Source organism: Neovison vison, chromosome 6 (genome assembly GCF_020171115.1).
Source record: "Neovison vison isolate M4711 chromosome 6, ASM_NN_V1, whole genome shotgun sequence".
Classification (NCBI taxonomy): domain Eukaryota; kingdom Metazoa; phylum Chordata; class Mammalia; order Carnivora; family Mustelidae; genus Neogale; species Neogale vison.
This window is the reverse complement of record NC_058096.1, coordinates 179,490,945-179,512,371: the sequence shown is the minus strand read 5'-3', so window position 1 is coordinate 179,512,371 and position 21,427 is coordinate 179,490,945. Positions and strand designations below refer to the sequence as shown.

General features: G+C 35.4%; 1 protein-coding gene across 7 annotated transcripts in view; it reads left to right on the top strand.

The window, feature by feature from the left end:
- Positions 1-21,427, top strand: part of CNTN4 (contactin 4) — a 952,026-nt gene that overhangs the window by 693,579 nt on the left and 237,020 nt on the right. For all 7 annotated transcript variants that reach the window (XM_044253128.1, XM_044253130.1, XM_044253132.1 and 4 more), the window contains one exon: positions 20,017-20,112. In XM_044253128.1, coding sequence (XP_044109063.1) covers positions 20,017-20,112 — 96 coding nt within the window. The remainder of the gene's footprint in view (positions 1-20,016; positions 20,113-21,427) is intronic.

The following is a 21,427-nucleotide window of genomic DNA, read 5'->3' as shown; positions in this document are numbered from 1 at the left end:
GGAAGAAAGATTAAATGAATGGTACAAATTACTTTGCATTTATTTTTAGCTTCATCCTATTCTGTTGCTAAACCTCAGAGTATTTGTCCTGACTTTATACTACTGTGTAAGAGTTAACATTCCCAAATCCAGATACTGTTATGTTGCTCAACACATCATACCCCCTCCATAACTAAATTCGTACTATAGCCCTTGTTGATTATATTATTGTTCCCCAAATTGGTGAACTCTGATTCTACAGGATATTAATAAAGTCACCTCTAAAGTGTACAGAACTCACATAAGTTTAGGAAATGATGGGTTAAACAAAATTAACAAATTTCTTTACTGTTGGATTTTTTTCTGCAGTATGATCTGTGAATCTCTAAGGTGTTTCTTTAACTTTTACAACTAAACCACAAAATATTTTAAAATCAATTCTATTTAGTAAAATTACTGTGTGGAAAACCAAACGCAGTCGTAGGCTGCTGGCTATATCTCCTGGATGACCCTTACCCACCTTTCTGGTTTTATGTCTCTTATTTTTGTGCATACACCTGTTGGCCATTTAGTGACCACACTACATATTTTTAATGCCTCTTAATCTATGTGTGTGCTGTCCCTTGTCAGCCTTAAAAATTAAGCAAGAGAGGTTATCAAGCAAGAAATTAGTTTATTCAGGAATAGAAGAGTAGTCGTAATCAGGATCCAAACTGGAGAATCATAGACAAGTCCAGAGAACAAAGGGAGAGCATCCTTTTGTGGTCACTGTTTCTCATTGGCTGCAGGTGAGAGAGAGCATCTTGCTGTTGGTTTTTGACCCAAAAAAAGGGAGACCTAAACTACACTATAACTTGAAAGCAGAAAGGAAATCTTAACTTCTTCCTGCTGAACTATGCAAGGTGTAACTGTTGTAGCACATGAGAGCTCCCTGTTAGTACTTCTTGACTCCATATGGAATGAAGTTTCCTGTATTCATTTTCACACTCTCATCCTGGCATTCTTTCCTCTCTTCCTCTCCTCTTTAAATCTTATTTTCTTGGGGCACCTGGGTGGCTTAGTGGGTTAAGCCTCTGCCTTCAGCTCAGGTCATGATCTCAGGGTTCTGGGATCAAGCACCACATTGGGCTCTCTGCTCAGCAGGGAGCCTGCTTTCCCCTCTCTCTCCTGCCTCTCTGCCTACTTCGGATTTCTCTTTCTTTTTTTTTTTTTTTTTTTTTTAAAGATTTTATTTATTTATTTGTCAGAGAGAGAGGGAGAGAGAGCGCGAGCACAGGCAGACAGAGGCAGAGGGAGAAGCAGGCTCCCTGCCGAGCAAGGAGCCCGATGTGGGACTCGATCCCAGGACACTGGGATCATGACCTGAGCCGATGGCAGCTGCTTAACCAACTGAGCCACCCAGGCGTCCCCGGATTTCTCTTTCTTTGTCAAATAAATAAATAAAATCTTTTTTAAAAATCTTATTTTTTGCGAAATAAGTTAATCGGAGAAAGACAACTATCATATGATCTCCCTGATATGAGGAAGTGGAGATGCAACATGGGGGTTGGGGAGGGTAGGAGAAGAATAAATGAAACAAGATGGGATTGGGAGGGAGCCAAACCATAAGTGACTCTTAATCTCACAAAACAAACTGAGAGTTGCTGTTGGGGGGTGTGGGGAGAAGGGCGGTGTGTTTATGGACATTGGGGAGGGTATGTGCTATGGTGAGTGCTGTGAAGTGTGTAAACCTGGTGATTCACAGACCTGTACCCCTGGGGATAAAAATATATTATATGTTTATTAAAAAATATATTATTTTTTGACACCAAGACCACATGATCTATACTACTACATTTTTTTTTCCTGCAAGAAAGCTATTTTGCTTTCTCCTTTGTATTCCCATAAGCACTTTGTTTACACATGTGCTAAAGCTTTTGCCATTGTCTGTTTTGAATCAGGTCCACATCTCCCTACAAGATGGGGAACTCTCCAAAGCTGTGGCTTGTCTTAATTTATCTTTACATCTTTTGTTTCTTAGCACTCCAGCAGCCATGCAATGGGTAATCATTCCGGTTGAACAGAACTGAGTCAAATAACCACAAAACCTTAAATCAAACTATGTAGCTCTTCTGCTCAAAAACCTGTAATGTCTCCAGTTACACTCCAAATAGGAGCCAGGGATTTTACAGGGTTCCCCAAATCCCTGAACAGTCACTCATTCTACCTGCCCTAAGACTTCCTTGACTCCATCTCTTAACTGCTCTTTTCCTCCTTTGTTCAACTCCAGTTAAAACAGGTTCCTGGTGTTCCTCATAGGATAGTTCCCCCTAAACACTCACCTGATCAAATCTTTACCTCCTTCAAATCTTTGCTCTAATGTCAGAATCCCACAGACTTACCCTGAGTCTGTTATCTAAAATTGCACCTGTTTTTCCAGCTCTCCAGTCTCTCCTACCATGTTCTACTTTTTGCATCTCCCACAGCCTCACTACCTTCTAGCATACTTTGTAATTATAATTTATCATGCTTTTTATTCTTCTACCTTACCTGGCCAGATGTAAATTCTGCAATGGCAGAAATATTTGTCTGATATTGTGTCCCAAGCTCCTAAAACAGGGTCTGATCAATATTAGGCACTTCATAAACATATGTTAAAAGAATTGAATAAGTGAGTATGATATTCATCCCATTTTCTACTACAATGAATTTGTGATATCTGCTTGTCACAATATGTTCATACAGAATTTAGTAAGATCAGGGTAGTTTTTGTTAGCTTCTATTATTGAAAAATTGTTCTCTGCACTTCAACTCATTCAAGCTGTGAAGGCAGTAAAACATTGCATCAATTAAAATATTCCAATTAACACTAATCAGGAAGAGCAATATTAATAACACAGCTGAACTGGGTTGTTGAATTTTTGTAGCCTCACATATCACTCTAGGCACAGCATGTCAATTTCAAAAGGTAATTTTTGTTCCCTTTCATGAATTTTGATAAAATAATAAAGATCTTCAGAGGAGAAAGAGAAAGCATTTAAAAAAAGAAGTGGGTCTCTATTTTAAAATGCTGTGGTTCTGTTCTTCAATCCAAAATAACATTTCTTTCATCATCATCATGGTTAAGAACAACATTTCATGGCATGTCCACTCATCAGAACATTGAGATAGGTTTTTGGAGCCTAAGAAGTATGAGGTGGCATTCTAGCCTTCAAGGAGTTTGCGATCTCCACCAAAAATGTTTTAATTTTAGGCTCAGATCATTTATTTATTATTTTCAGCTTTATTGAGATATAATTGACATAACATTGTAGAAGTTTAAGGTGCCAGTGTGTTGATTTGATACCCTTATTTATAGCAAAATGAAGACTACTGTAGCTTTAACTAACACATCTGTCCCATCACATGATTACCATTTCTTTTTTTGGAATAAGAACATTTATTATCTAGTCTCTTAACAACTTTCAACAATCTTAAATTATTGCTAACTATAATCACCATGTTGTATATTAGATCCCCAGAACTTGCTTGGCTTAAAACTGGAAGTTTATATCCACCAACATCTCTCTATTTCTCCCACCTTCCAGCCTCAGGTAACCACCATCTACTCTGTTTCTATGAGTTTGGCCTTTTTAGATTCCACATATGTGTGATATTGAATAGTATTTTTCTTTCTCTTATTTCATTTGGCATAATGCTTCAAGGTTCATCCATGTTGCCACACGTCACACACACAAATCCTGTTGGCAAGTTTTCCTTCTTTCTTATGACTGAAAAATTCTCCATTGTGTGTATATATATACATACATATACGTATCACATTTTTTAATTCATTCATCCATTGACAGACACTTAGGAAATGTAAATAGAATCTCAACTTGTTATCTGCACTTCCATGGTTATTGGAGGATTATTCCCATAGTAAAAATATGGAAACAATCGTATCATTTACTTATTAAATGTTTAACTTTCGGGCACCTGGGTGGCTCTGTGGGTTAAGCCTCTGCCTTTGGCTCAGGTCATGATTTCAGGGTCCTGGGATCAAGTCCTGCATTGGGCTCTCTGTTGGCAGGGAGCCTGCTTCCTCCTCTCTCTCCTCCTGCCTCTCTGCCAACTTGTGATCTCTCTCTGTCAAATAAATAAATAAAATCTTAAAAAAAAAAGTTTAACTTTGAACTGATCTCTTAACATTTCTGAATTTCAAACATTGCCTTCTATACACTGCAGTAAGTACTTAATGCCATTGCTGTCTATTTTACAGAGATTTTTATAATCAGAGGTATTATTATGAGTAATTTCTCTTTTAATTTTTAAAAATAAGGACTATACAGATTCATAGAGACAGAAAGTAGAATGGTAGTTGCCAGAGGCTGGGGCAGGAGAAGTGGGGAATGGGAGGTTATTGTTTAACAGGTATAGAATTTCAGTTTTACCAGATGAAAAATTATGGGAATAGATGATGGTGATATTAGCACAACATTAATAATTTATTAAATACCACTAAACTATACACTTAAAAATATTTTAAATGGGAAATTTTATATCATGTGTGTTTTACCATAATAAAAAAATGGGAAAAAATGCACACCCCAAGGAGTCCATTTTGAAGAATTACATTCATTTGGGTATGTAGTTCAGGTGCCTTTGGTAATTAAGATGGTCCCCAAATTCATGAAAACGCAACAGAAATAAAGCAGTGTTTTAAAGTACTATAAAAATAAGGGCGCCTTGGTGGCTCAGTGGGTTAAAGCCTCTGCCTTTGGCTCAGGTCATGATTTCAGGGTCCTGGGATCAAGTCCTGCATTGGGCTCTCTGTTGGCAGGGAGCCTGCTTCCTCCTCTCTCTCTGCCTGCCTCTCTGCCTACCTGTGATCTCTCTCTGTCAAATAAATAAAGAAAATACAAATATAAATAAATAATAAATAAATAAAATATAAGGAAACATATCATTGGTCTAGTTGATACTATTATTACTACTATGTCTTATAGTTTTGTTGTCATTATTGTTATTGCTAAACTATTACCATTATTACTTTCATTATCATCATCATCATCATTTTCTTTGTAATCATATATTACCTAAAGCATGGTCTAGGCAATAATTTTTTTTATATCACCTATATTTAAATTCTGTGTACAATATCAAATATTTAACTATGACATTTGTTGAATGCCAGCAAAGTGCCCACTCTAGAGCTAGATGCTGGGTGTAGACTGAGTATCTCTGCAATGTATCAATAACCCTCAAATCAGTATTCTTAGCACCTTCTTTATCCTCCAAGAACATGTGCAAAACAAAATATTTGAGCCTTCTATATACTTTCCCTGATAAAGTTGAACGAAGTAATGTTCTGCCTTCTTGCTTCAGCTCTCATAGTATAAACATATGTCCTTTTGGCAATCTCTTTATGTTTTTTGCATTTTTGTGTTCTTTTTTGGTAATTTCATTGTTTAAAATAGCCCACAGTGTAATGCTGGAGTATAGTCTGGTGTTCCTAAGTGCTAGAAGCCCGTGATACGCCTTATGGAAAAAAGTATGTGTGTTAGATAAGCTTCATTTCAGTGTGAGTTATAATTCTGTGGGGTATGAGTTAGTGTTAATGAATCAACATTATATAGTAAAGTATATTTTAAAAGAAACACACACTGAACAAGGTTATGTATTAATTGGTTGAAAAAAATGTTGTGACTAGAAACTTGGAGAAACCAGCTATGTATTTCCCCATAAGAACAATGGTTTGGTATTTGCTAATTCAGTGTTTGTAACAACTCTATAGAACATAACTATAGCATATAACATAACTACCATCAATGATGAGAATTGACTATAGATACCCAATGGTATGGTGCTGTGGCGGGGGCAAGACCTAGACTTAAATGAGAATACAAGAACTTTAATAATTTAGTAACTAAAAAATATGTTAATACTTTAAGAAAAAATATACTTTTATGGCTTTGTGATAAGAAAGAGTTTTTTTAAATAAGAAACTAAGAATGTTAGCCATAAAGAAAAATGAATATATACACAGGACTTCCATTCATCAAAAAATATCAGGAAGAGAATGGGGGGGGAGTCATATATGCAGGAAAAGATATTTGTAAAAACATAACTGACCAAAAAGAGTCCCAAAGAAATCCATTGAGTCAGTAAGAAAGAGACAAAAATCTAGTAGATGACAAGGTAAATTACATGAACTAGTATTTTAAGAATAAGGAAATGCAAGTGGTTCATAAACATATTAAAAAAAAACCAGTTTTATTAGTAACCAAGGAAACGCAAGTTAGAAGTAATAAATTACCATTTCATGCACCATATTTGCAAAAATTAAAATACTAAGTGTTGGTAAGGAACAGCAGGAATTCTCATTTAGGCTGGCAGGATTGAAAATTGTCCCAGGCACTTTGGAAAATAGATTGTGTACCTCTCTTTTGAACTAGTAAATCTGAACTTTTTAAAATACTCTTAGCTATATATATATATATATTGAAATCCAGAGAAACTTTTGAAAATGTGACCAGAAAACTTGCTTTCATAGCTGGTTAGTTTGTAATGGCAAATGAGTAAGAAAAAACAACTGTGTGTGGACAGTGGAAAGGATATGCAAACAGGTAAATTCCTACAAAGTATTAAACTATAATGAAAATAAATGAACCAGGGCGAAACTCATCAAAGTTGACTCTCAAAGAAATAATGTTAATCAAAAATAGCAAGTCTCAGAGGAATACATACTATGATTCCATTTTCATAAAGTACATATTACTTTCAAGACTAAATATATTATGTAGGAATACACATATATCTAATAAAACCATAAGAAAGGACACAGAATGATAAGCAAAATAATTAGTGTAGAGAGCGTTATCCTGGAGGAATTACTGGCGGTGCTCCATCTGTAAATCTGGCTGTTGGGTTCACAGACATGCACGGTATTGTTCTGCAGACTCCACAAAATCATTATATGTTTACCTTTATGTGCTTAACATGTCACACAATAGCAACTATAAAATAAGGAAAAACATCAAGTTATCTGAACTAGACAGTCTGGGTTAAAATTAAGACATTATTTACTACCAATATGAAATTAAGCATATTGTTTTTAGGTCTTGGTTTCCTCATATATAAAAAGACTATTTTGATACCCACCTCATGATATTATTAAAAGGATAATAATATTCTCTATAGTTAGATTAAATTAGAATACATATATATAAAATATATATTATATAATATATATTATATATTATAACTATATAGATTATATAGTTAGATTAGTGCCTGGCACATAGTAAGCACTGAATAAATCTTAGCTCTATGTGCTCTTGTTACTACTGCATCCCAGAGCCACTTCTGAATTAGTACCAAAATTCCAAGTTAGCAAGAAGGATGAGAGCACTGCTCATCACTTGGGTTCCAGGATACCCCAGCAAAGGTCCAAAATACCCTCATTAACTTACCCAACTACACACACACTTCAGAGACATTTAAAAATATGTCTATCCTTTGCCCTGTTCTGTAGCATCCTGATAATGCTGGCTTCCTCTACAGTGTTTAAAGAAGTCTGTAGAAATCTGTGTGCCACAGTGAGGTTTCTTGCTTCAGAAGAGAAACAGGAGTCACGTTGGATTCTTCTGGAAACTCCAGCAGATAAGTTATGAGGCAAAGACATACCCAAAGATATTGGAATAGAAAGTGACCTCAGGATTTTAACACTGCAGAGATGGAAAGATGACCGGCCAGTGCAGACATGCAAGATGAGGCTGTAGCTGGAGATGAGCATCTCTCATGTTTTCTGGGAAATAAGAGTACCAGGAATCTCAGAGGTTAACACAGTCTGGGTTTGAGTAACTGAACGTGCTTGAAGCTAACGTTCTCATAAGAACCCAGTGTCACCTTGCCACAGAATGAGGCAGTGCTGTGCAATGACCTGTGTTAAAGAAAGTAGGGAGAATGAACAGGCCTGCAATGGGGAAGGAGAGGAACCAAGTCATGGATGCGGAATTAAATTAAACCCAAGATCCAAGTCTCTTGGTTCCCATACACTTTAATTCATCACCTGTGCAGATGAAGTGTTGACTGGATGATTTACCCCAATAAAAAAGTACTTCCTTTCGTCTCCCATAGCGCTTTCTCCCTACCTCTCTGCTGCATTGATTACCAGCTTTATACCTTGCAGTGGAGTTATTCATGTGCCTATCTTATGTAGATTGTAAACTTCTTGAGGTCAGGCACGATGTTTGATTTGCCTTCGTATTCTCCACATCATCTACCACATATGGCACCATAAATAATATTTAAGGGAAGAAGTTAAGGATGAGGGCAGGAGCTCACACTGAAGAAAGGATGGTATTAAGGATTAAATGTTTGTGTCTCTCCAAAATTCATTTGTTAAAATCCTAACCCCCAGAGAGCATTCAGAGGTGAAGCCTTTGGGAGGTGTTTAGGTCATGAAGGTCAAGCCCCCATGAATGAGATTAGTACCCTTGTAGGAAGAGACCATGGGAGGATACAGTGAGGGGATGGCCATTTACAATTCAGCAAGCAGACCTTCAGCAGATACCAGCTCTGCCAGCACCTTAATCTTGGACTTCTCGGTCTCCAGAACTGTGAGAAATCAATGTTTGTTGTTTAAACCACTCAGTCTGTGTGTATTTGTTATAGCAGCCCAAACACACTGAGGCATTAAGATCTTCCCAGCTCTGAAATTTTCTGGCTCTGTAGGATTTCTGAGACAGAAAACAGTAACATTGTCTTAAAGCAGCACATAAATTATCATAGTACTGGTTTGGCGATTGTCTTCCTTTAGGCAATCAGGATGTGTTTAGTATGCCTGCTTATTTGTTTCTGCCATTTCTTCAGTTATTTAGAGTTATTTCAAGTTTTATACTTGTTTTTTTCTGGGGAACTGCATTAAACTTTTAGACACAAAGTAAAAATATTTATTAGGCCTCTCAGATGTTACCTGAATTAAGGTGACTTCAACTTCAGTTATAAATAAGAAAGTACAAAACTAAATCATGACTGCTGTGCCACTTGGCACTACTTTACACCCTTCTTGGCATTCTCTGTGGGGGCCAAGAGCTGAGTTGGCAGAAGGAGAGTGATTTATTCCTCCACATTTGGAAGGAGGAAGGGAAGTTATAAGATTCTACTTTTACATGATCTTCCTCTTTTAAAAGTTCATACCAGCATTCCTTATCCTAATTTTTCCCTATGTTTTCCTAACTTATGTTCCTATAGCCCCTATTATCAGTGTGATTTATTTATTTTGCTTATGGTCATTTTGTCCACTTTAGCCTCTTTGAGAAGAGGATTTTTTGTTGTTGTTGTTGTTTTTAATCGTTCAATAATACATCCCCTGTGCCTATAATAGTAGCTGACATATAATAAGTGCTCATCATAAACATATTATAGATATTGATTGAATCTATATTAGTTTTCATCTCCCTTAACAGCGCATTTAAAGCAAGAGGCTTTAGTGATGGCATTTCCAAAACTCGGCAGGTTTACCACATTGCAGGCTTATCTCTGATTTCTCTCTGTGAAAATAAGAACAGTGAAACAGCATCCATAGCAAAGTCTAAATAGATGATGAATAAACACATAGCTTACATGTATATTTGATGATGGCTTTATTTTCAAAACTGTAATGAGATAAAAATATATGGTTGAAGTTGCCAAAGCAACTCAAATTCAACATAAATAACAGCTGCTCTTCATCTGGGGATTTCATTTATATACAGAACTTTTTTTTTTTTTAATGCCCTTAACTTTTTTTTAAGAAGTATACTAAATACAGCTAATTCAGCATCCAGTATCCCAAGATATGTTTTATACTCAAAGAAGAGATAGGAAAAAGGCAGAGAAGTATACCCTTTGAGCCAGTGATTAAACAAACGTTATTACTTCCAATAGCTCTGATTTCCCCCAAAGTAACTATATGGCAAAGCATGTCCCAATTCCTTTGGAGCCCTCCATATATAAATACTGGCATTTTTCTGTATGAGTCACCATTCCCTGTTTTATTGTGCCAAAAATCCTAAACTAAGTATGTAGTGAGGACTGTTCATTTGCTTTTTAAAGCAAAACTTCACTGCAGAGCATAAAGTGTCAGGAAAAACTGATCAAGTATGCCTTTTCCTTTAAAATTAACAATCAGTGTAATTTCTTCCCAAGATCCTTGGGAAATGTGTCTACTTTTTTGGATAGAAATAAGAGAACATTTGGGGCACTTTGGTGCTCAGTGGGTTAAGCCTCTGCCTTCGGCTTAGGTCATGATCTCAGGGTCCTGGGATTGAGCCCCACGTGGGACTCTGCTCAGCAGAGAGCCTGCTTCTCCATCTCCCTGACCCCTCTCTGCCTACTTGTGATCTCTGTCTGTCAAATTTAAAAATTTTTTTTAAATTATAGAAATAAGAGAACATTTAAATATATAAGCACCTACCTAGTTTCATTTATGAGCAGGACGTGAGAAATTGTCCCTCTTCCTTAGAGACTGTACCCATTGCCCCTCAGCGCTAGGCAAACTTGAAAGTAAATTAATTGCTCAGGCTTGTATCTCTAAAAGGTTAACAAAACAAAAGAAATGGAATGAAAAAGTTTCGGATGAAAAGATTTCTTTCTCTTTAAAGCACAGTGTTTCATCACCAATTGTATGGCAGGTAAATAAATGGTCTCCAGGGTTTGATCATGATCTGTGGCCCATATGTCTCCATTTAGTAATATCTTCCCAAGGTTTTTCCTATAGATTACTGACTTTACAATGGCCTCCTGATACATGCCTTTTCAGCATTTCTTCAGAGGATATTTATTCTGGTGTTACTTGAATATATTTGATTTGCCCTCTAGGGTTGCCTGTTTATTAAGAAGACTGGTACAATGAATTACAACTTGCTAATTTTAATTTTCAGAGGGGAGAAGAAAAGGCACAAAGAAAAGTACAAAATGAAGAATCATGTTTCTTTCTGTCAAAACTGTAATGATCATAAGTCTATCAAATTACAGAATTCTCACACTAGATGAAAAACAGATAATTGTATGATCTATCACTGACTAGCTGAGAGCCCTGATCACAAATAACAGACCCATGCAATTTGCATGCTGTTGTTTCATATTTTCATCATCTTGGCCATTTCCTGAGCCTCAGGGGTCAGCGGGTGGGAGGGTATTTCTTGTATCAAGCAGCAAATTTTTTTCATACCCTGCTTGTATTTCAGTCTTGGTGAGTGTATCTCTAAGCTTTCATACGTGGGTGGCTTAACTCCTTTGATTAGAGACCTTTTCTTGAAGTTACTTTCCAGAGCATCCCTGGCAAGATCCAGCATTCAAAGGTCTTTTGTAGCCAAGATGTTGGGAAATGGTTTTTCATGTGGTCAAATACAAGAAAGTTCATGTTTGACCAACAAGTCTTACTGAGTGTGTGAAACAGGAGGGAGCTGTGCTGAACAAATAGTCATTTAGTACCTAGTATGTATCAGACACTGCTTGGGGCCCCATGCTACAGATTGGTAAAGACTGAAAAGATTCCTGTGCCAGTGAGCTTTTCTTTTGGGTAGAGGAATGGATGGAGGGGAGACAATAAATCAAATAGCATATAAGAAAACATAAGGCCAAAAGAGGTGATGTGATGGAAAGTGACTGGCGTCAGGGGTTGTCTACTTGAGATAAACCCTCAGAAAAGGCTTGTCTGAGGAGGTGACTTTTGAACTGAGTCCTGAGGGATGGAAATGATGAGCCAAAAGATGAGTCAAATGTGTTCTAAATAAAGGGAACAGCAAGTTCAAAGGTCTTAAAAAAGGATTAGCCTTAAAGTACTTGAAGAACAGAAAACAAAACCTGTTTATTGTGGTTTAAATAAGGAAGGTGGAAAATAACAGGAAATGGGACTGGGTACATAGGCAGGGGCCAGATATCAAAGGGCCTTTATAGAAAACAGTGAATATTTCATGATTTATTCTAAAATTTAGTAGGCTAAATGCTTTTCTGAAATCTTTGTTTCTGTTGGTGTTTTGTAAACATGAAACCAAAGATACAGAATGCAGCTGCCTAACCATTAACACTCCTGAGTCAGGATGATATGCAAAAAGAGATGAGCTCCTGTAGAGAAAAATGCTGGTAATAATGGCTTGTATTTTAGAGCACCTGTCTCCGAAGTAGAACAACATTATTTATATTGCCATATCACAATAATTCTTGTAACCTTATGAGTTAGATAGGTTCGGGTTTTTATGGAACACATGGAGAAACTCAAACATTTTAAATTGAGTTGTTCTTTAATTTATTAAGTAACACAAGGGTCTAGATAAAATAGAATATGCTCAAAAAGAAGAATAAAGAGAAAGAAACCAATATGAGGAATAAAAAGAGCTACAGGAGAGTCATACACTTACAGAGCAAAGGGCAACAAAGCACCTTTTATTTTCTTGAAAAGTCAAGGAAATAATAGTAGAGAGGTTAAAAAGTGAAAGCCTCAACTAGTCAACCAATCAGCAAATTTTTAAAATTTTCATTTTAAAAGTTTTTAAAATTTTCATTTTAAAAGTTTTTAAAATTTTCATTTTTAAAATTAAAAGTTTAAATTTTTTAAAATTAAAATTTTTCATTTTTCATTTTTTAAAATTTAATTCTATATAGAATGAGGCTATACTTCTGGATTAGTTTGACCTTGGTTATAATTCATTCTCTTCCTTATACTGTATCTTTGATCTTGGGTGTTAACTTTTTCTTTATATAAAATGGGATTAGTGGGACGCCTGGGTGGCGCAGTTGGTTGGACGACTGCCTTCGGCTCAGGGCGTGATCCTGGAGTCCTGGGATCGAGTCCCACATCAGGCTCCCAGCTCCATGGGGGAGTCTGCTTCGCTCTCTGACCTTCTCCTCGCTCATGCTCTCTCTCACTGTCTCTCTCTCAAATAAATAAATAAAATCTTTAAAAAAAAATAAAAAAAAATAAAATGGGATTAGTAATAATGCATTATAGAGTCATTTCAAGGATTAAATAAATGAACACGTGGAAAATGAGAAATTGAGTTCTTTATGGAAGCTAGTTAAAACTGGCATTCTATTGTGTTGTTGTTGTAGTTGTTTGCTAATGAATTAGAGTTTACAAAAGTGATTAATTTTCCAAGGAGTCCTTAGAAGCCTCCTTAACACATATACCATTTTAAGTTCTTGCCTAGGTTTTGTTGCTGGAAAAGAAAAATGTTATAGTAATGTGGTGGAGGAGAATGAGGAGCATAACTTCCTCTTTTGCAAAAGGCAAATTTGTCTTTGACAGTATCTACACACCTTTCCTCATTCTATTTTCTTAGGTCATTAATTTTTTCTCAGCCCTATTTTACCCTCCCCATTATTTCATAGATAACATTTTATTTTCTTTCTTTTTTGGTTAAAATTCCCAAAGAATCCCTACTGATCTTATTTACTTATTAAGAGATAGAAATCTGATTGGATTAATTCCTCTTCACTGTAAATGACTATTCTCAAGGTAATGTATTTACAGTCATTTATGGTTTTAAAAATATAATTTCTGTAATTCCAAAGTAATCCCTAAATTACAGTTTCCATCTGGCATAACTGAAGAGGGTGAGAAAAACTTCAGACATTTAGTGGAAGATATTGTGTGGTCTCGTTCAGCACCTGGGAGAGCTCCCACGGGCTCTTCCTTTGTACTTGGAAATAGGTGCTTGAGAATTTTCATAGGATATCCATAGTAGCAACTTTAGGACTGTGAAAGAACAAGGTCGTAAGCCAGTTCTATGAATGAGTCATTTGTAAATTGACCACACATTAACTTAGAAATATTAATAAAACTCTTTTTTACCTACACAAAAATCTCCAGGAAAGAGATTTACTTTACTTTTCAATGTCAGACCACCACCTAGAATCAGATTTTGTTTGATCTCTTACTTTAGACTGCCAACAAATTGGGATATTTAATTTCAGATGTTTAGCATAGACATATGTTTTCCTTTGTTTTTTTTTATTTAGTTGTTAGAGAAATAAGATAGCTGACATCAATACTTGGAATAAAAGAGGAATTCAAAAAATATTTGCTGAAGACTGGATAAACAAATGGGAAAGTTAGCAACATAAGGAAAAGCAAGATTCTGACAAACATATCTATCAATATTTTACAATAATATATACATATATTTTGATTTCCATTTATATCCATTCTATTTCCATCTGGTCTATAGTGTGAACTTCCAACACTTTAAGTTCAGTAAGTAAATTTATATAATCAGTAAATAATATAATGTTTCATAATTTATTTCTGTTTCAGAAATCACATGTTTGCATCTATTGTAGAAGATAAACAAATATCAGTTTTTTACTATTTTATGAAAATATTTTCCACTTTTTCACTAAAAAGTAACAAACTTTCTCAGACCATATCATCGTAAGAAAAGTTCTTAAGAAAAATTTTCTGAATCCATTATATGTGAGTATATCTTAATTGTAAGTCATATAAAAAATATAGTCCAAAAAAAAATATAGTCCATGCAGTGGACAGGATAAGGTAGCCTGCTTACTTCAGCTTCTGTCTAGACTTAAAAACACAATTAAGATTAGCAAAAGAAGATCTGTTTTAAGCCCTATTAGCATTTTTTTGCCATGGTACAATTGACTTGACCACTCTAGTGTTACCTTATCTGGTGGAAGTTTGGACTCACAGGCTTTCCCCCAATAAGTCACTTTCTGTACAGTTTCATTTTGATGGCAAGAAACAATAATGATAATGCTAAAATTTATAGCCTACCGACTTTGGATCAGATAGTATATAAATTCTTCATATGCATGATCTTCTTTAAAGAGGTCTGTGAGATAGTAGAGATGAAGAAACTGAAGTTCTGGGAGATTAAGTAACTCACCTACCACCATCATACAGCTAGAAAGTAAGAGTACTACATTTGTCCTTGGGTCCTTCTGACTACAAAGCCAGTATGTTAAACCATTATGCAATTTTTCCTCTTGCTATATATTCTCACTGGGAAACCCAGTCAACCATACCCGTTTCATTAATGGTTTCTTCTTTCTTCCTGAGTAGAAAGAATGTAAAAGATGTGGCTTTGCAATTCCTAAGGTTTTATAAGTTTAAACTTGTTTTCAGTAGGAATCTCTAGAATTCAAGAAACCATGCAAATGTGCATCCAAAAATGCATACATTCAGGGAACAAATGGCAGAGAGTCAAGACATAATTTTACATATGCTGCATGATAATCAGTTTTTAAAGTTACGTTCTAAAAATACCTCTTTAAAAAAAAATAAATGGTGCAATCATCATTATGGAAATTGTATCCATAACAAATGTATTGCTTGACCATTTTTCCAAGTTGATATTGATTTCCTTATTGATTGCTAATTTCAAAATTGGAGGAAGCTTTACCAAAGGAAACTGGTGATGGAAATTTCTTGTTCTAAGGCCACTATAAGAATTAATAGGATCCATGCCTACCGAAACCAGGAAAAAAGTGAATTATTTTTAACTTGTAGTGAATAATACATGTATTAGAAATACATCCATTACTTGCATAGTTTACTGTTTGATTCTTTCTCTTTCCTACTGCCTCTTTGTAGATTATTAACAAACAATGATCTATGTTATGATCTCATTAACATTTTCTGGCCATTTTAAAACTAAAGGTCTTACCCTGGCTAGTCCCACCCTATGAATGTCTTCAGCTCTTCCCTGTTCAATGGGTAGTTCCTTAATGATGGCCTAAATAAGTTACTCTTTACTATTTACTGTTACTTCTCAAAACATATCTTAGACCCTCTTGATTTTTGTTTTCTCTAGAATACATTTAGGTATTTGTTGTAAAGTATCTCTTCCTTTCCTCTAAACATTTAATAACTTTACAGACAGGAAATATGTGGAGATTTTTCCCTCTCACTCTCTGATTTACTCTGCAGCCTGAATTCTAAGTATTCTCATATATTAAGGCTTTTTATTATTTATCACATATTACAGCTTTAAGACCTTTGTATACTTTTACTCCCCCAGGAATTTAACTGCTAAATCATTTCCTCCATGCACTCAATACACATTCCAAGTACTATAGCATATTTTCTAATCTCATTTAAAAATGAAATGCTGATATTACATTCCACAGCAGAAAAAAGGACAATTGTTTCCACAGAAAAATATGATATGAAAACACATCTGCCACAAAATTGTGCGTCCCTTAGCATATGATTTCTGGAAAATTTTATGTAAAATGCTGATGAATGAAACCAACACCAAAAAGTATAGCCATTTATTTTTTAAAAGTCTATGAATCATGTGTCAGTGAACCATATATAGAGCTGGAAAAACAAGTTGTTTTGAAAAGCCACAATACATGGATATTAATTCCTTGTCATACATATACATCATTTATTCAGCCATATCTTTAGTGCCTGACTGCATTGTTCAGCTACCTTACTGACAATGCAACAATCATGCTTCTTAATAGAGTTGTTTCTGATTGTTGTCTCCTTGTTTGATTTCATCCTTTTCACCTAATGTTTAAAATCCTTACATTGAGTATTCAACCACAAGGAAAAGAAAGGAATAGAAGATTTGGAATCAAATGCACCTACTCATTGCTTTGTGCATTGAAATGTGGATTTTCTTGCATATTTACTGAAAAGCTTAATATTCATTCAAACTTTTTTTTTTCTCTAAAATTTTGAATAACTAGTTTGAATGCTCTTTTTCACTGGCTTCACTAAATCAGTGCAGAAGCCAATCAGTGCAGAAACCATATATTCTGGTGTTTGAGAGCAGCGGCTTTGGAGGGAGACAGATATGAATTTGTATTTTTCTGACCACTTCGTATGTGGGTAAAGAAACATCTCTGAGCTTCACTTCTATCACCTTTGAATTGAGAATTTAAATTATGATGGAATTAAATGAGATCTATATGATAAGTGCTTGGCACATGGTATGACCTTAATGCATTTTGCAGGTGGATGCTATTGTTGCTGTTAGAGCAATGGTCGTGGTAATAGAGCATTATCCAAAACATATTCTAACTATCTTGTAATGTCTGTTGTTAGCCCTCATTACCTAGTACCAAGGCTTTACAAATAAAATGACTCTTAGAAAATAATATATGTGGGAATTTGCTGAGAAAGGCCTGAGCCACGAGTATACAAGCTTCAGATATACCATTCACATGCATAGTTCTTTGATTTCTGCAGTTATCATGCTGCTAGTAATTGTGATCTGGATGGATAGTTATATCTAAGAAGGCCAGTTTTGAACATGAAATTTTTCCTTAAACATGTGCATAAATATAGTGTCTTTTGTTTAGCATCTGTAGCTCTCTAGAATTCTCTCTAGAATTCATTTACTATTTGGGACACTCTCATAAATAAAATGATTAGGTTATGATTTGCCACTGTATTACAGCATTTTTCAGTGGACAAAACAAACATATAATGAATGCAAAACTTGTAGCATGACAGGCTTTGTGTATGGCCTTGTGTTTTTCAAGTATTATCTTACTTAATTATTGACCATGACTCTTACTTGAAAACAAAGCACACTTATTCACATTTATTTATGAGAAAATGAAGACTTGCCCAAGGTTAGCAACATGGCTAATATATGACAGAATTGATTTCAAAGTCAAATCTGTCTAAATGTAGTCTTTTTATTCACTATGTAAGTAGGGTTTGCCATGTGGAATTTATTTCAACTAACTACTAAGAAATATGTCTAAATATTTTATCAAATATCAGATTACTATGATTTATTCTGACTGCCCAGTACTTGTAGAACTGCATGAATTCATAAGCCAAAAAGGAAGAAACAGAAATCTAGTTTTTTAAACTCAGAAAGGACAGTTAAAAATCAGAGCATGTGTTTCTCATTTTCTTTCTCTTTCTTAATGCCCTTTCTCTCGTCATAACAGTGGTGCATTTTGCCTACATAAGACTTGATCTCTTTTATCTATTAGCCCTTAATTTTTCATGCAGCTCTGAAGATTGGATGGGATGTTTGTGCAAAAGCTTAGATGACGTATTATAAGAACCTATATGCAGAAGTGACAATTCAGAGTGATTCACTGTGACTTTTAAGCACAATGGTTTACCATATTAAACCATTTTCCATAATAAAGTTTTTTTTAAATCTCTCCCTTAATCTCTTCTGAAGAGCCATTTCCTTGAAAGAAAAATATCATACCTGTCTCACCTGGTACTCCTTGGATTAAAAGAATTGTATTATAGCAGCAATGTAATTCAAGCTATAGTACTTTTTTGTATTGTGCCGAATATATACATGTCCTCTAAGTGCCCTGTTTCACATCTTAACTCTGATATAGTTTGGCTTCCTGTGATTAAGTGTTACCTATCAGTCATGCCCACTACACTCTTGGGTCCCTACAGGGCAGAAGCTATAGAGCATATAATGTTTGTATCCTGAGCTGACAACCAAATGATGTTTAGTGAAATTTTTATAAGTACTTAATTGATGAAAATAATAATGTATGATCTTAAAATTTGCATAATTCTAGAAGTTGGTAATGAAGATATGAGTGTGTCTGAATTTTTTAATATCCTGACCTCTCCTTAAAGTCAAGCCTGACTGTAGAAACATCCCATTTTGCAGGAAGGTTGTCAGCTTTCTCCTCCTAGCTTCATCGCTCATTAATGTAGCCTTTAACAAACGTCATGGTACCTCTCCTTTCTAGCCTGTAAAATGGAGACATTAATGGAAATTAGCTTATACAGTTATTAGGATCACTTAAGATAATAATCAAGAAATACTTATCAAGGGATGCCTGGGTGGCTCAGTTGGTTCAGTATCTTCCTTCAGCTCAGGTCATGACCCCATGTTCCTGGGATGGAGCCCCCCATCAGCCTCCCTGCTCAGTGGGGAGCCTGCTTCTCCCTCTGCCTCTGCCACTCCCCCTGGTTGTACTCTCTCTCTCTCTCTGTGTCAAATGAATTAAAAAATTCTTAAAAGAAGTTCTAAAAAATATAAAATAAAATAATTATAAAATAAGATAAAATACTTAGCAAAATGGCCACCATGAAGCAAATAGTCAATAAATGTCCATGTTCTCTAGTGTGCACATTGAGATGGCCTTGCAACCCTGCAGAATATACTTGGCTTTGAATAATCCTCAAATCTGATAAGAGGTTATTGAATCAAATGTTTTAGACAACAAAAACAAAATGGCACTTAAAATACTTCTTGTTGAGAAGATTTACATTTGGGAGGATGGAAGAAAAAACAATTTTTTTCAACAGTAATATGTCTGTCACTTTATTAGCCATATTTTTTTTTTACATGAACTCACTTTTATTGGCAACTGCTTTGCAATCTTTGGATTTGTAATGTCTTCTCTTTCTAACCAGACTTAACCTCCTTGACAGAGGGGAACTTTTGTTTTCCCCCCCAAACAGAACCTTGAACAGTACCTTATAAATTTTTGAAAATATACAAGAGCTTTGAAACAATTATGTATATGAGCATATGTATGTTTATACATTGTATATAATGTGTGTGTGTGCATATACAGAGTCGTATTCTAGGTACTTATAGAGTGATACATATAATTGCATATAATAAACGGTTCGTGAAGTGAACAGAATTGAGCATCAGATTACATGAACTTACATCCTGATAATGATATTTAATTACAAAAAAGATGTTGGTGAAGTCACTTAACATCATTAAATCTTGGTTCCTTCACTGTCCAATAGAACTTTCTTCAGTGATGTGAATATTCTATTTCCAACGTAGGAACCGCTAGCTACATGAGGCTGTTGAACATAAAATGTAGCTAGTATGGCTGAGGAACTGAAGTGTAAATTTTATTTAATTTTATATGTTTTAAATCTAACTAGTCACATGTGGCAAGTAGCTCCATTACAGTATAGATACAGAATCAAGGAAGACAGGACAGTATCATGTGGAAAGAGCCTCTTCTATATTTCCTTGGTAGGAGTGACACAAAGGCTATTTTTCAGCAAAAGACCATGCTCTTTTGAAATGCTATTCTCTCCCACAGTATCTCAGGCCTTTTTAATTTAAACCCTTATTCTTTTATTTCCCCTAACAGATCTTGAAAACTTTAAAACAAGAACAAGAAGCACTGTGTCTGTCCGTCAAGGTCAGGGGATGGTACTACTGTGTGGCCCACCAGCTCATTCAGGAGGTAAACTATAAATTCACTGAAATGTCTACACTTCACTCACTGCTATCTTTCCTGCTGGGTTTCTGCCTCCCTTGGCACTGGCTAAGGAAAAAGTGTCATTTGCGGAGATTCCCAAAGTCCCTCTGTGTCAAGGAAGAATCAATGCCTCCCATAAGTAGGATAGGGAAATGTCAGATTCTGCAAATGTTCTACCCAACTGCTATCTACCCGGCACAAGGGGAAAGACACTTGAGTCCAATGAGATCAGAATCCTGTTTCTTGGTAAGGCAGTGTAGGTACAACTATCAGTACTTTCTCCAACTTTATTGGTTTCAAAGCTGACATTGCTTGATTTTGTCTTGTGTTTGGCCTGGGAAAGGATCAGATCCAATCAGGATCACTTTGTAAAGAGTCATAATTACTGGATCAGTTTGGAATCCATTTGAATTATTTTTGTTTATTTTTCCAAGTTTTTATTTAAATTCTGGTTTATTAACATACAGTATAACGTAAGTTCCAGGTGTAAAATTTAGTGATTCATCACTTACATCAACACCCAGTGTTCATTACAAGTGCCCTCTTTAATACGCAATAAATAAATAAATAAGGAATTCATTTGACTGCAAATAACTGAAAACCCAGCTAACACAGGCTTCAGCACACTGGATTTTGTGTTATTTTCACTCACATTTCCAGAGGTATGAAATTTAAAGCTGATACCACTTCTTGAAGATGTCTTCCAGGATACGAGTCATTTCTTGCATCCTTTTCTAAAATCCTCAACATGTGGTATGGCTAGGGTACCAAGGTGCAGTTCAGATAGGAAGAAATAGGAAGAGTCAAAGACAAAAGTCAAAAGTCTCTGTCTCATTTTGCCTTTGTATTATGAAAGGTTTGCTTTGCCCAAGGACTTTTACCTACATGTCAGTTATCACCCCTAGTGGCAAAAGAGACTGAGAAATCGAGTATTTTACACAGATCAGTTTGATAGCCCTGAAAAAAAAATCATAATTTTGTAATAAGGGAGACTATAGAGACGTGCTGTATAGGCAACTTGCAGTGTCTGCTAAAAAGACTAACAATGACTGAAAGACAAATCTGACTCCCCATAAAGGGTTCAGTAGCGTGGAGGTTTAATAGATAATGATATTTATTGGGATTCCTCTAAAACTTGAGGTAACAAGATTGATAAACTCTACTCTTGGAAATTCTGGCTAAAGTTGAATTTGCTATCGTCTGTCCTTGCTATTTTAATTTTCTGTTTGGCCTAACACATGATGAAAAGAAAAAAAAAATATATCTTAAACTGAGAATGTGAAAACACCCTTTTATTTTT